Source organism: Oncorhynchus mykiss, unplaced genomic scaffold, assembly GCF_013265735.2.
Source record: "Oncorhynchus mykiss isolate Arlee unplaced genomic scaffold, USDA_OmykA_1.1 un_scaffold_144, whole genome shotgun sequence".
NCBI lineage: Eukaryota > Metazoa > Chordata > Actinopteri > Salmoniformes > Salmonidae > Oncorhynchus > Oncorhynchus mykiss.
The window spans coordinates 361,051-373,808 of NW_023493665.1; the positions used below are offsets into that span (position 1 = coordinate 361,051).

Consider the following 12,758-nt stretch of genomic DNA (forward strand, 5'->3'; position numbering starts at 1 on the left):
TCCTGCCTGTCATTATACAATCTGTTGAATCCTGCCTGTCATTATACAATCTGTTGATTCCTGCCTGTCATTATACAATCTGTTGAATCCTGCCTGTCATTATACAATCTGTTGAATCCTGCCTGTCATTATACAATCTGCTGATTCCTGCCTGTCATTATACAATCTGTTGAATCCTGCCTGTCATTATACAATCTGTTGATTCCTGCCTGTCATTATACAATCTGTTGAATCCTGCCTGTCATTATACAATCTGTTGATTCCTGCCTGTCATTATACAATCTGCTGATTCCTGCCTGTCATTATACAATCTGTTGAATCCTGCCTGTCATTATACAATCTGCTGATTCCTGCCTGTCATTATACAATCTGCTGATTCCTGCCTGTCATTATACAATCTGTTGAATCCTGCCTGTCATTATACAATCTGTTGATTCCTGCCTGTCATTATACAATCTGTTGAATCCTGCCTGTCATTATACAATACAATCTGTTGATTCCTGCCTGTCATTATACAATCTGCTGATTCCTGCCTGTCATTATACAATACAATCTGTTGATTCCTGCCTGTCATTATACAATCTGCTGATTCCTGCCTGTCATTATACAATACAATCTGTTGATTCCTGCCTGTCATTATACAATCTGCTGATTCCTGCCTGTCATTATACAATCTGCTGAATCCTGCCTGTCATTATACAATCTGCTGAATCCTGCCTGTCATTATACAATCTGCTGATTCCTGCCTGTCATTATACAATACAATCTGTTGATTCATGCCTGTCATTATACAATCTGTTGAATCCTGCCTGTCATTATACAATCTGTTGATTCCTGCCTGTCATTATACAATCTGTTGAATCCTGCCTGTCATTATACAATCTGTTGATTCCTGCCTGTCATTATACAATCTGCTGATTCCTGCCTGTCATTATACAATCTGTTGAATCCTGCCTGTCATTATACAATCTGTTGATTCCTGCCTGTCATTATACAATCTGTTGATTCCTGCCTGTCATTATACAATCTGCTGATTCCTGCCTGTCATTATACAATCTGTTGAATCCTGCCTGTCATTATACAATCTGTTGATTCCTGCCTGTCATTATACAATCTGCTGATTCCTGCCTGTCATTATACAATACAATCTGTTGAATCCTGCCTGTCATTATACAATCTGTTGATTCCTGCCTGTCATTATACAATCTGCTGATTCCTGCCTGTCATTATACAATCTGTTGAATCCTGCCTGTCATTATACAATCTGTTGATTCCTGCCTGTCATTATACAATCTGCTGATTCCTGCCTGTCATTATACAATACAATCTGTTGAATCCTGCCTGTCATTATACAATCTGCTGATTCCTGCCTGTCATTATACAATCTGTTGAATCCTGCCTGTCATTATACAATCTGTTGAATCCTGCCTGTCATTATACAATTCAAACTGCTGACTCATTCGTGAATGCCATAATGTAGCTATTAGATACTTCTCCCTTTTTAGCTGAAATCGTATCTTTTTCAAAGCCATTTTAGCTGTGGCACTTTGCTGTTTGGTCTGAACAGATTCACAAATCATGGGAAATTGTTGTGCCACGACGTGTTGCTAGGCAGGCCCCGGCTAAAGCCGGTGTGATTCACTTGCTAACAAGCATTTGTGCTGTGAAGCTAACTAACTGCTTTCACTCTGACGCACCAAACTTCCTTCTAGATTCATGATAATGTTGCTACACAAAGTGAGGAAACGTCAAAATGAGATGTAGTTTTATTGGGACTTGCAGCTGTTGGTGAGTATTGAATCTGCTTCTGAAGTGGCTGACTTCAGATGACATTCCTCATTATCTGCCTCTGTGGGTTAGAATGGATTGATCCATCAGAACACCCTCCCGTGGGTTAGAATGGATTGATCCATCAGAACACCCTCCTGTGGGTTAGAATGGATTGATCCATCAGAACACCCTCCTGTGGGTTAGATTGGATTGATCCATCAGAACACCCTCCTGTGGGTTAGAATGGATTGATCCATCAGAACACCCTCTTGTGGGTTAGAATGGATTGATCCATCAGAACACCCTCCCGTGGGTTAGAATGGATTGATCCATCAGAACACCCTCCCGTGGGTTAGAATGGATTGATCCATCAGAACACCCTCCTGTGGGTTAGAATGGATTGATCCATCAGAACACCCTCCTGTGGGTTAGAATGGATTGATCCAACATCAGAACACCCTCCCGTGGGTTAGAATGGATTGATCCATCAGAACACCCTCCTGTGTAGTCCCCCCCCCCCCCCCCCCCCCCGCACCTCTCTGATTCAGAGGGGTTGGGTTAAAATAGAGAAGACACATCTCAGTTGAAGGCATTCAGTTGTTCAACTGACTAGGTATCCTCCTTTCCATTTTATCTCTACCAGGCAGGGCTGTACTGAAGAAAGGCTTGTGTCATCGGTCCAAATGTATCACAGCACATTATGCTGGACTGGTTTGTCTGGTCTACAGGTGGTTCAGGTCCATATGTATCACAGAACACTGTGCTGGACTGGTTTGTCTGGTCTACAGGTGGTCCAGGTCCATATGTATCACAGCACATTATGCTGGACTGGTTTGTCTGGTCTACAGGTGGTTCAGGTCCATATGTATCACAGAACACTGTGCTGGACTGGTTTGTCTGGTCTACAGGTGGTTCAGGTCCATATCTGCTGCAGAACGTCTCATCCAGGGTTTCTGAACCACGAACTACAGCTTAGGGAGGATAGACTGGTTTTGTGATGGTGAGCTTTGTGGATCTGATCTGTGACACGTCGTAAACTTCTCTCTCTCTCTGTCAGTAGATTCAAACCTATGTATTTGTGTCTGCATTAGGGAATGTCCATCTATCTTCCATAAAATAAACTGCAGACAGATGTACCCTACTGTTCACTCCTACATCACAGCACTGCTGAGAAAGAGAGAGAACGAGAACGAGAGAGAGAGAGAGAGACAGAGAACGAGAGAGAGAGAGACTGAGAACGAGAGAGAGAGAGACAGCGAGAGAGAGAGACAGCGAGAGAGAGAGAGAGAGATCGTGATTAAGAGAGAATCAGTCAGAGAGAGAGAGACAGCGAGAGAGAGAGACAGAGAACGAGAGAGACAGCGAGAGAGAGAGAGACAGTGAGAGAGAGAGAGAGACAGCGAGAGAGAGACAGCGAGAGAGAGAGAGACAGCGAGAGAGACAGCGGGAGAGAGAGAGACAGCGAGAGAAAGAGAGAGAGAGATCGTTATTAAGAGAATCAGTCAGAGAGAGAGAGAGCAAAAGAGAGAGAGAGGAGAAATCGTGACACAGAGCGAGAGAGAGTTTATTGTGAAAGCTGGTCCCAGCACCAACCACTGTGTGATAGGTGGAAGCAGAAGTGGGGGTGAATTGAGGCACTTATCTCAGTGGGAGGAGAGACAGCAGGAAAACCCAATATTGATGGGACTGTTTTCTCCTTCCTCACACATCAGAAAAAACCACACAGCTGGAGTCCTGAGGGGGAGGACACGATAAACAAGAGGATTGGAGATGTTGTTTTAGTTTGAGCTAATATTTCCTCCGTCCCTGCCATTATACAGAAAACAGAGATAGTGATGTACAGGACATTACACTAACCTCTCTAACAACAGAGATGGTGATGTACAGGACATTACACTAACCTCTCTAAAAACAGCAGGGTCCACATAAAGCTTCCTGAAGGGTCATTCTTGTAATTTCAAATGAGACGATATAATAACAATGTATTCATTTTGGAGAGTCAAAACTCCAATGCCTCTCTACTGTCTTCTGACTGGCTGAGCCCCAGCTCTCATGTTGGCCAATCCCCAGCCCATAAACATTGCTGAGGGACTTAACTTTGGATCTCTATTGGTTGACAGACAGACTGGCTAAACACCAATAAACCTCTTGCCTGTGTTAGCAAACAGATTAAAACTCTTTATCACTTTCAACACCCAAATCATCCCTCTCAGTTCAACACCCCCGAAATAACACCCAGATCATCCCTCTCAGTTCAACACCCCTGAAATAACACCCAAATCATCCCTCTCAGTTCAACACCCCCCAAAATAACACCCAGATCATACCTCTCAGTTCAACACCCCTGAAATAATACCCAGATCATACCTCTCAGTTCAACACCCCCAAAATAACACCCAGATCATCCCTCTCAGTTCAACACCCCCAAAATAACACCCAGATCATCCCTCTCAGTTCAACACCCCCAAAATAACACCCAGATCATACCTCTCAGTTCAACACCCCCAAAATAACACTGGTATCATCCCTCTCAGTTCAACACCCCCAAAATAACACCGGTATCATCCCTCTCAGTTCAACACCCCCAAAATAACACCCAGATCATCCCTCTCAGTTCAACACCCCCAAAATAACACCCAGATCATACCTCTCAGTTCAACACCCCCAAAATAACACCCAGATCATCCCTCTCAGTTCAACACCCCCAAAATAACACCCAGATCATACCTCTCAGTTCAACACCCCCAAAATAACACCCAGATCATCCCTCTCAGTTCAACACCCCCAAAATAACACCCAGATCATCCCTCTCAGTTCAACACCCCCAAAATAACACCCAGATCATCCCTCTCAGTTCAACACCCCCAAAATAACACCCAGATCATCCCTCTCAGTTCAACACCCCCAAAATAACACCCAGATCATACCTCTCAGTTCAACACCCCTGAAATAATACCCAGATCATCCCTCTCAGTTCAACACCCCCAAAATAACACCCAGATCATCCCTCTCAGTTCAACACCCCCAAAATAACACCCAGATCATCCCTCTCAGTTCAACACCCCCAAAATAACACCGGTATCATCCCTCTCAGTTCAACACCCCCAAAATAACACCGGTATCATCCCTCTCAGTTCAACACCCCCAAAATAACACCGGTATCATCCCTAACTATATATCCCTCTCAGTTATACTGTTATATAAATATTCCAGCTCCAGGAACCAGCATTTAGACAATAAGAGGATCCTGACCTGCCACTCTGCTGCCCAGACACCAGGGCTGTGTGTCTCCTTCCACTAACATGGAGACAGGTTATAACTACAGGCTGTGTGTCTCCATCCACTAACATGGAGACAGGTTATAACTACAGGCTGTGTGTCTCCATCCACTAACATGGAGACAGGTTATAACTACAGGCTGTGTGTCTCCATCCACTAACATGGAGACAGGTTATAACTACAGGCTGTGTGTCTCCATCCACTAACATGGAGACAGGTTATAACTACAGGCTACAGGCTGTGTCTCCATCCACTAACATGGAGACAGGTTATAACTACAGGCTGTGTGTCTCCATCCACTAACGTGGAGACAGGTTATAACTACAGGCTGTGTGTCTCCATCCACTAACATGGAAATAGGTTATAACTACAGGCTGTGTCTCCATCCACTAACATGGAGACAGGTTATAACTACAGGCTGTGTGTCTCCATCCACTAACATGGAGACAGGTTATAACTACAGGTTGTGTGTCTCCATCCACTAACATGGAGACAGGTTATAACTACAGGCTGTGTGTCTCCATCCACTAACATGGAGACAGGTTATAACTACAGGCTGTGTCGTACCACGTGGGCGCAGTGGGCTTTGTTTGAATCCAGGTCTATGTTCCAGACAGAAGCCTCGTTTCCATGGCACCTAGCATGGGCGTTCTGTTATCATTATTGCAGTGATAAACATGAAAAGATTTGACATTTTAGTGTTGTGACTCTGACAATATTATCTGCCAGGCTTAGGCTGTTGTGCCTCAGTAAAACACACAGAAATACACATTTCTCTGATCTGAAAATGACAAAGTATTCTTCTGGTTTATTCTTCCTTGTAGATGTTGTTGGAGGTTTGGTGAGTATTCATGGGGAGGGCAGAGCCACTAGGTTTTTCAGGTGATTCAAATTCATTCATGTATTCAGACTCCTCAGCCCTTATTGAGCTCTTCACTATTCATCTTTACACCCCTGCTGGCTCATAGAACCCCCCCCCGCCCCCCCGGGAGCCTGCTGGTTCATAGACCCCCCCCCCCCCCCCCCCCCCCCCCTGGGTGCCTGCTGGCTCATAGAACCCCCCCCCCCCCCTGGGGGCCTGCTGGCTCATAGAACCCCCCCCCCGCACACACACACAGTCTTGTACAGCTAACACACACACATCTACACATCCTCACAGCACCCTGTGAAGTGGAAGAGAGAAGTAGAGGAGGAGTGATGGATTGAGTTAGAAAGGAGATAATGGACTCCTGGGGAAACTAATCTGTTTCTGGGGATGGAAGGGAGAGACTGAATTCACTGACCCATTCACTCTCTCTCCCTTCTACCCCTCCTCCCCCTCTCCACCCCTCCTCTACCTCCTCCTTTCTCCCTCCTGCCACCTCACCTCTCTTCCCTCCGCTCTCCTCCTCCTCCCCTCCTCTCTCCCTTCTCTCCCTCTCCCTTCTACCCCTCCTCCTCCACCCCTCCTCTACCACCTCCTCTCTCCCTCCTGCCACCTCATCTCTCTTCCCTCCTCTCTCCTCCTCCCCTCCTCTCTCCCTCTCCGTTCTACCCCTCCTCTACCACCTCCTCTCTCCCTCCTGCCACCTAATCTCTCTTCCCCTCCTCTCTCCTCCTCCTCTACCCCCCCTCCTCTCTCCTCCCCTCCTCGCTCCCTCCTGCCACCTCATCTCTCTTCCCCTCCTCTCTCCTCTTCCTCTACCCCTCCTCTCTCCTCTCCTCCTCAACCCCTCCTCTCTCCTCCTCCCCCCCTCCTCTCCCTCTCCACCCCTCCTCCTTTCCGCCCCCTCTCTACCCCTCCTCCTCCCCCTCTCTACCCCACCCCCTCCTTCTCCCCTCTTCCCCCTCCTCCTCTCCCTCTCTACCCCTCCTCCTTTCCACCCCCTCTCTACACCTCCTTCTCCCCCTCTCTACCCCTCCTCCTTCTCCCCCCTCTTCTTCTCTACCCCTCCTCCTTTCCACCACCTCTCTACCCCTCCTCCTCTCTACCCCTCCTCCTCCTCTCCCTCCTCCACTCCCTTCCTCCTCTCTACCTTTCCTCCTCTCCCTTCCTCCTCTCTACCCCTCCTCCTCTTCCCTCCTTCTCCCCTCCTCCTCTCTACCCCTCCCCCTCTCTACCCCTCTTCCTCTCCCCTCCTCCTCTCTACCTCTCCTTCTCCCCTCCTCTCTACCCTTCCTTCTCCCCTCCTCCTCTCTACCCCTCCTCCTCTCTACCTCTCCTTCTCCCCTCCTCTCTACCCCTCCTTCTCCCCTCCTCCTCTCTAAACCTCCTCCTCTCCCCTCCTCCTCTCTACCTCTCCTTCTCCCCTCCTCTCTACCCCTCCTTCTCCCCTCCTCCTCTCTAAACCTCCTCCTCTCCCCTCCTCCTCTCTACCTCTCCTTCTCCCCTCCTCTCTACCCCTCCTTCCCCCCTCCTCCTCTCTACTCTCTCTACCACTTCACCTTCTTTATGTTGTTCAACGTCATCCTTCAGCAGTTCATTGTTGTCCTGTCTAGTGGTCATCAGGTCTGTATCTCTGAGGCCATACAGGCCACTGTATTAAGTCCTGTTGTGCCTTTGAGAGGACATTCTGGGATATTCAATGATTTCATGGGGGTGTGGCTTTGACAACTTCATCTTCCTGGTTCTTAAAAAAAAGAAGTATTTATTAATGATAATAATTTCTGTGAGTTTGATATTCAAATGGTTTCTAGGGTGCTAGGTGTCTGTAATGAGAATCTCGGGGTTCTAGGTGTCTGTAATGAGAATCTCAGGGTTCTAGGTGTCTGTAATGAGAATCTCAGGGTTCTAGGTGTCTGTAATGGGAATCCCACAACATGATGGAGGAACTATATTTAAAGAGAGAGGGAGACAGGGTACATGGTACCGCTACATGATGAGAATATCAGGGTTCTAGGTGTCTGTAATGGGAATCCCACAACATGATGGAGGAACTATATTTAAAGAGAGAGGGAGACAGGGTACATGGTACATGATGAAGGCCGGCATCCCGGAGTCGCCTCTTCACTGTTGACGTTGAGACTGGTGTTTTGTGGGTACTATTTAATGAAGCTGCCAGTTGAGGACTTGTGAGGCATCTGTTTCTCAAACTAGACACTAATGTACTTGTCCTCTGGCTCAGTTGTGCACCGGGGCCTCCCACTCCTCTTTCTATTCTGGTTAGAGCCAGTTTGCGCTGTTCTGTGAAGGGAGTAGTACACAGCGTTGTACGAGATCTTCAGTTTCTTGGCAATTTATCGCATGGAATAGTCTTCATTTCTCAGAACAAGAATAGACTGATGAGTTTCAGAAGAAAGTTATTTGTTTCTGGCCATTTTGAGCCTGTAATCGAATCCACAAATGCTGATGCTCCAGATACTCAACTAGTCTAAAGAAGGACAGTTTTATTGATTATTTTATCAGAACAGCAGATTTCAGCTGTGCTAACATATTTGCAAAAGGGTTTTCTAATGATCAACTTGGATTAGCTAACACAACGTGCCACTGGAACACAGGAGTGATGGTTGCTGATAATGGGCCTCTATACGCCTATGTCGATATTCCATTAAAAATCTGCTGTTTCCAGCTACAATAGTCATTTACAACATTTACAGTCATTTACAACATGTCTACACGGTATTTCTGATCAATTTGATATTATTTTAATTATTTCAATTTTGTTTTGCTTTTCTTTCAAAAACAAGGACATTTCTTAGTGACCCCAAACTGTTGAAAGGTAGTATATATTATCAATGAAATAGAATAATAAAAATGTTCACTTTTTCACATGATACAAAAACATTTGAAGAGGAGGGGAGTATTTCAGGGCAGAGACAGTAGCCTTGTGGAATTCCTCAGTATTGGGTTGTTAGTGAAACTGTCGGGTATAGTCAGGCAGATACAGTGGGGAGAACAAGGATTTGATACACTGCCGATTTTGCAGGTTTTCCTACTTACAAAGCATGTAGAGGTCTGTAATTTATCATAGTGTCTTTTATACAGGTAACGAGTTCAAACAGGTGCAGTTAATACAGGTAGTGAGTGGAGAACAGGAGGGTTTCTTAAAGAAAAACTAACAGGTCTGTGAGAGCCGGAATTCTTACTGGTTGGTAGGTGATCAAATACTTATGTCATGCAATAAAATGCTAATTAATTACTTAAAAATCATACAATGTGATTTTCTGGATTTTTGTTTTAGATTTAGATAGTGTACCTATGATAAAAAATTACAGACCTCTACATGCTTTGTAAGTAGGAAAACCTGCAAAATCGGCAGTGTATCAAATACTTGTTCTCCCTACTGGAAATATATATATGATTGTCTCCATACTAGAAACACAGTGTTATAATGTGTACTTCTTTATCCTCACAGGTCAGTGGGTTTCTGTTTCCATTGATATCCTCTTCCTGTCTGACATCATCCCCTGTCTCCTTCTAGAACTCAGACACAGTTCAAGTTCTAGAACGTCTAGAGTTTCTGTTTACCCTCTCTCACTTCAGACGGTTCCTCTTCATTTCCTTTCCTCAGATAACAGGGAAATGAAAGTGTTGGAGGGGTCACAGCAGAGGGCTGATGGTGTCACAGCTAGGTACATGTCGTGTCGTCAGTAGTGAAGTCAACACCAAGGCCAGTAGTAGTGTGGCTGCTTGTGATCGGAGGGCCTGTGAGCTGGATCTGTCCCCCGTTTCAGAGTCCTCTCCCTGGGGGTGGTCACTCCCTGGAGCCACTGAGAGAGAAGAGACAAGAGAAGACTACAGTCAGAACAACATAGGCATATTTTTCCTGGCTGTAAACTCAAGACTGTTGGTTTAGGGTGACTAAGACAGGCACAGAGACAATAGATAGAAAGACTTTAGTAGTTCAACTGTTGCTCAGCATTGCTGCAACTGCTCAACCCTAATACTGTATCCCACGGTTACCATCAGCCCTAATACTGTATCCCACGGTTACCATCAGCCCTAATACTGTAACTCACGTATACCATCAGCCCTAATACTGTATCCCACGGTTACCATCAGCCCTAATACTGTTACTCACGTATACCATCAACCCTAATACTGTAACCCACTGTTACCATGAGCCCTAATACTGTATCCCACGGTTACCATCAGCCCTAATACTGTTACTCACGTATACCATCAACCCTAATACTGTAACCCACTGTTACCATGAGCCCTAATACTGTATCCCACGGTTACCATCAGCCCTAATACTGTATCCCACGGTTACCATCAGCCCTAATACTGTAACTCACGTATACCATCAGCCCTAATACTGTAACTCACGTATACCATCAGCCCTAATACTGTAACTCACGTATACCATCAGCCCTAATACTGTAACCCACTGTTACCATGAGCCCTAATACTGTATCCCACGGTTACCATCAGCCCTAATACTGTAACTCACGTATACCATCAGCCCTAATACTGTAACCCACGTATACCATCAGCCTTAATACTGTAACCCACTGTTTCATCAACCCTAATACTGAAACCCACGGTTACCATCAGCCCTAATACTGTATCCCACGGTTACCATCAGCCCTAATACTGTAACTCACGTATACCATCAGCCCTAATACTGTAACCCACGTATACCATCAGCCTTAATACTGTAACCCACTGTTACATCAACCCTAATACTGTAACTCACGTATACCATCAACCCTAATACTGAAACCCACGGTTACCATCAGCCCTAATACTGTAACCCACTGTTACATCAACCCTAATACTGTAACCCACGGTTACCATCAGCCCTAATACTGTAACCCAAGGTTACCATCAGCCCTAATACTGTAACCCACGGTTACCATCAGCCCTAATACTGTAACCCACAGTCACCATCAGCCCTAATACTGTAACCCACTGTCACCATCAGCCCTAATACTGTAACCCACGGTCACCATCAGCCCTAATACTGTAACCCACGTATACCATCAGCCTTAATACTGTAACCCACTGTTTCATCAACCCTAATACTGAAACCCACGGTTACCATCAGCCCTAATACTGTAACCCACTGTTACATCAACCCTAATACTGTAACCCACGGTTACCATCAGCCCTAATACTGTAACCCAAGGTTACCATCAGCCCTAATACTGTAACCCACGGTTACCATCAGCCCTAATACTGTAACCCACAGTCACCATCAGCCCTAATACTGTAACCCACTGTCACCATCAGCCCTAATACTGTAACCCACGGTCACCATCAGCCCTAATACTGTAACCCACGGTCACCATCAGCCCTAATACTGTAACCCACGGTTACCATCAGCCCTAATACTGTAACCCACGGTCACCATCAGCCCTAATACTGTAACAAAAACAGTCACCATCAGCCCCAATACTGTAACACACTGTCACATTCAGCCCTAATACTGTAACCCTCTGTAACCATCAGCCCTAATACTGTAACCCTCTGTTACCATCAACCCTAATACTGTAACCCACGGTTACCATCAGCCCTAAAACTGTAACCCACTGTCACCATCAGCCCTAATACTGTTGTAACCCACGGTCACCATCAGCCCTAATACTGTAACCCACTGTTACCATCAGCCCTAATACTGTAACCCACTGTTACCATCAGCCCTAATACTGTAACCAACGGTTACCATCAGCCCTAATACTGTAACCCACTGTTACCATCAGCCCTAATACTGTAACCCACGGTTACCATCAGCCCTAATACTGTAACCCACGGTTACCATCAGCCCTAATACTGTAACCCACTGTTACATCAACCCTAATACTGTAACCCACGGTTACTGTCAGCCCTAATACTGTAACCCACGGTTACCATCAGCCCTAATACTGTAACCCACGGTTACCATCAGCCCTAATACTGTAACCCACGGTTACCATCAGCCCTAAAACTGTAACCCACGGTCACCATCAGCCCTAATACTGTAACCCACGGTTACCATCAGCCCTAATACTGTAACCCACAGTACCATCAGCACTAATACTGTAAACCATGGTCATCATCAGCCCTAATACTGTAACCCACTGTAACTATCAGCACAAATACTGTAACCCATGGTTACCATCAGCCCTAATACTGTAACCCTCTGTTACCATCAGCCCTAATACTGTAACCCACGGTTACCATCAGTCCTAATACTGTAACCCACGGTTACCATCAGCCCTAATACTGTAACCCACGTTCACCATCAGCTCTAATACTGTAACCCACGTTCATCATCAGCCCTAATACTGTAACCCACGGTCACCATCAGCCCTAATACTGTAACCCACGGTTACCATCAGCCCTAATACTGTAACCCCGGTCACCATCAGCCCTAACACTGTAACCCTCTGTTACCATCAGCCCTAATACTGTAACCCACGGTTACCATCAGCCCTAATACTGTAACCCACGGTCACCATCAGCCCTAATACTGTAACCCACGGTCACCATCAGCCCTAATACTGTAACCCACAGTCACCATCAGCCCCAATACTGTAACACACTGTCACCATCAGCACTAATACTGTAACCATCAGCCCTAATACTGTAACCCTCTGTTACCATCAACCCTAATACTGTAACCCACGGTTACCATCAGCCCTAAAACTGTAACCCACTGTCACCATCAGCCCTAATACTGTTGTAACCCACGGTCACCATCAGCCCTAATACTGTTGTAACCCACGGTCACCATCAGCCCTAATACTGTAACCCACTGTTACCATCAGCCCTAATACTGTAACCCACTGTTACTATCAGCCCTAAT

At 45.9% G+C, this 12,758-nt stretch overlaps 1 protein-coding gene across 1 annotated transcript in view; it reads right to left on the reverse strand.

Annotated features, from left to right (window-relative positions):
• Nucleotides 1-9,204: 9,204 nt before the first annotated feature.
• gpc5a (glypican 5a) overlaps nucleotides 9,205-12,758 on the reverse strand; it is a 306,601-nt gene continuing 303,047 nt past the window's right edge. The window contains exon 9 of the mRNA XM_036972358.1: nucleotides 9,205-9,738. Within this exon, the coding sequence (XP_036828253.1) occupies nucleotides 9,569-9,738 (170 nt within the window). The 3' untranslated portion in view covers nucleotides 9,205-9,568. The remainder of the gene's footprint in view (nucleotides 9,739-12,758) is intronic.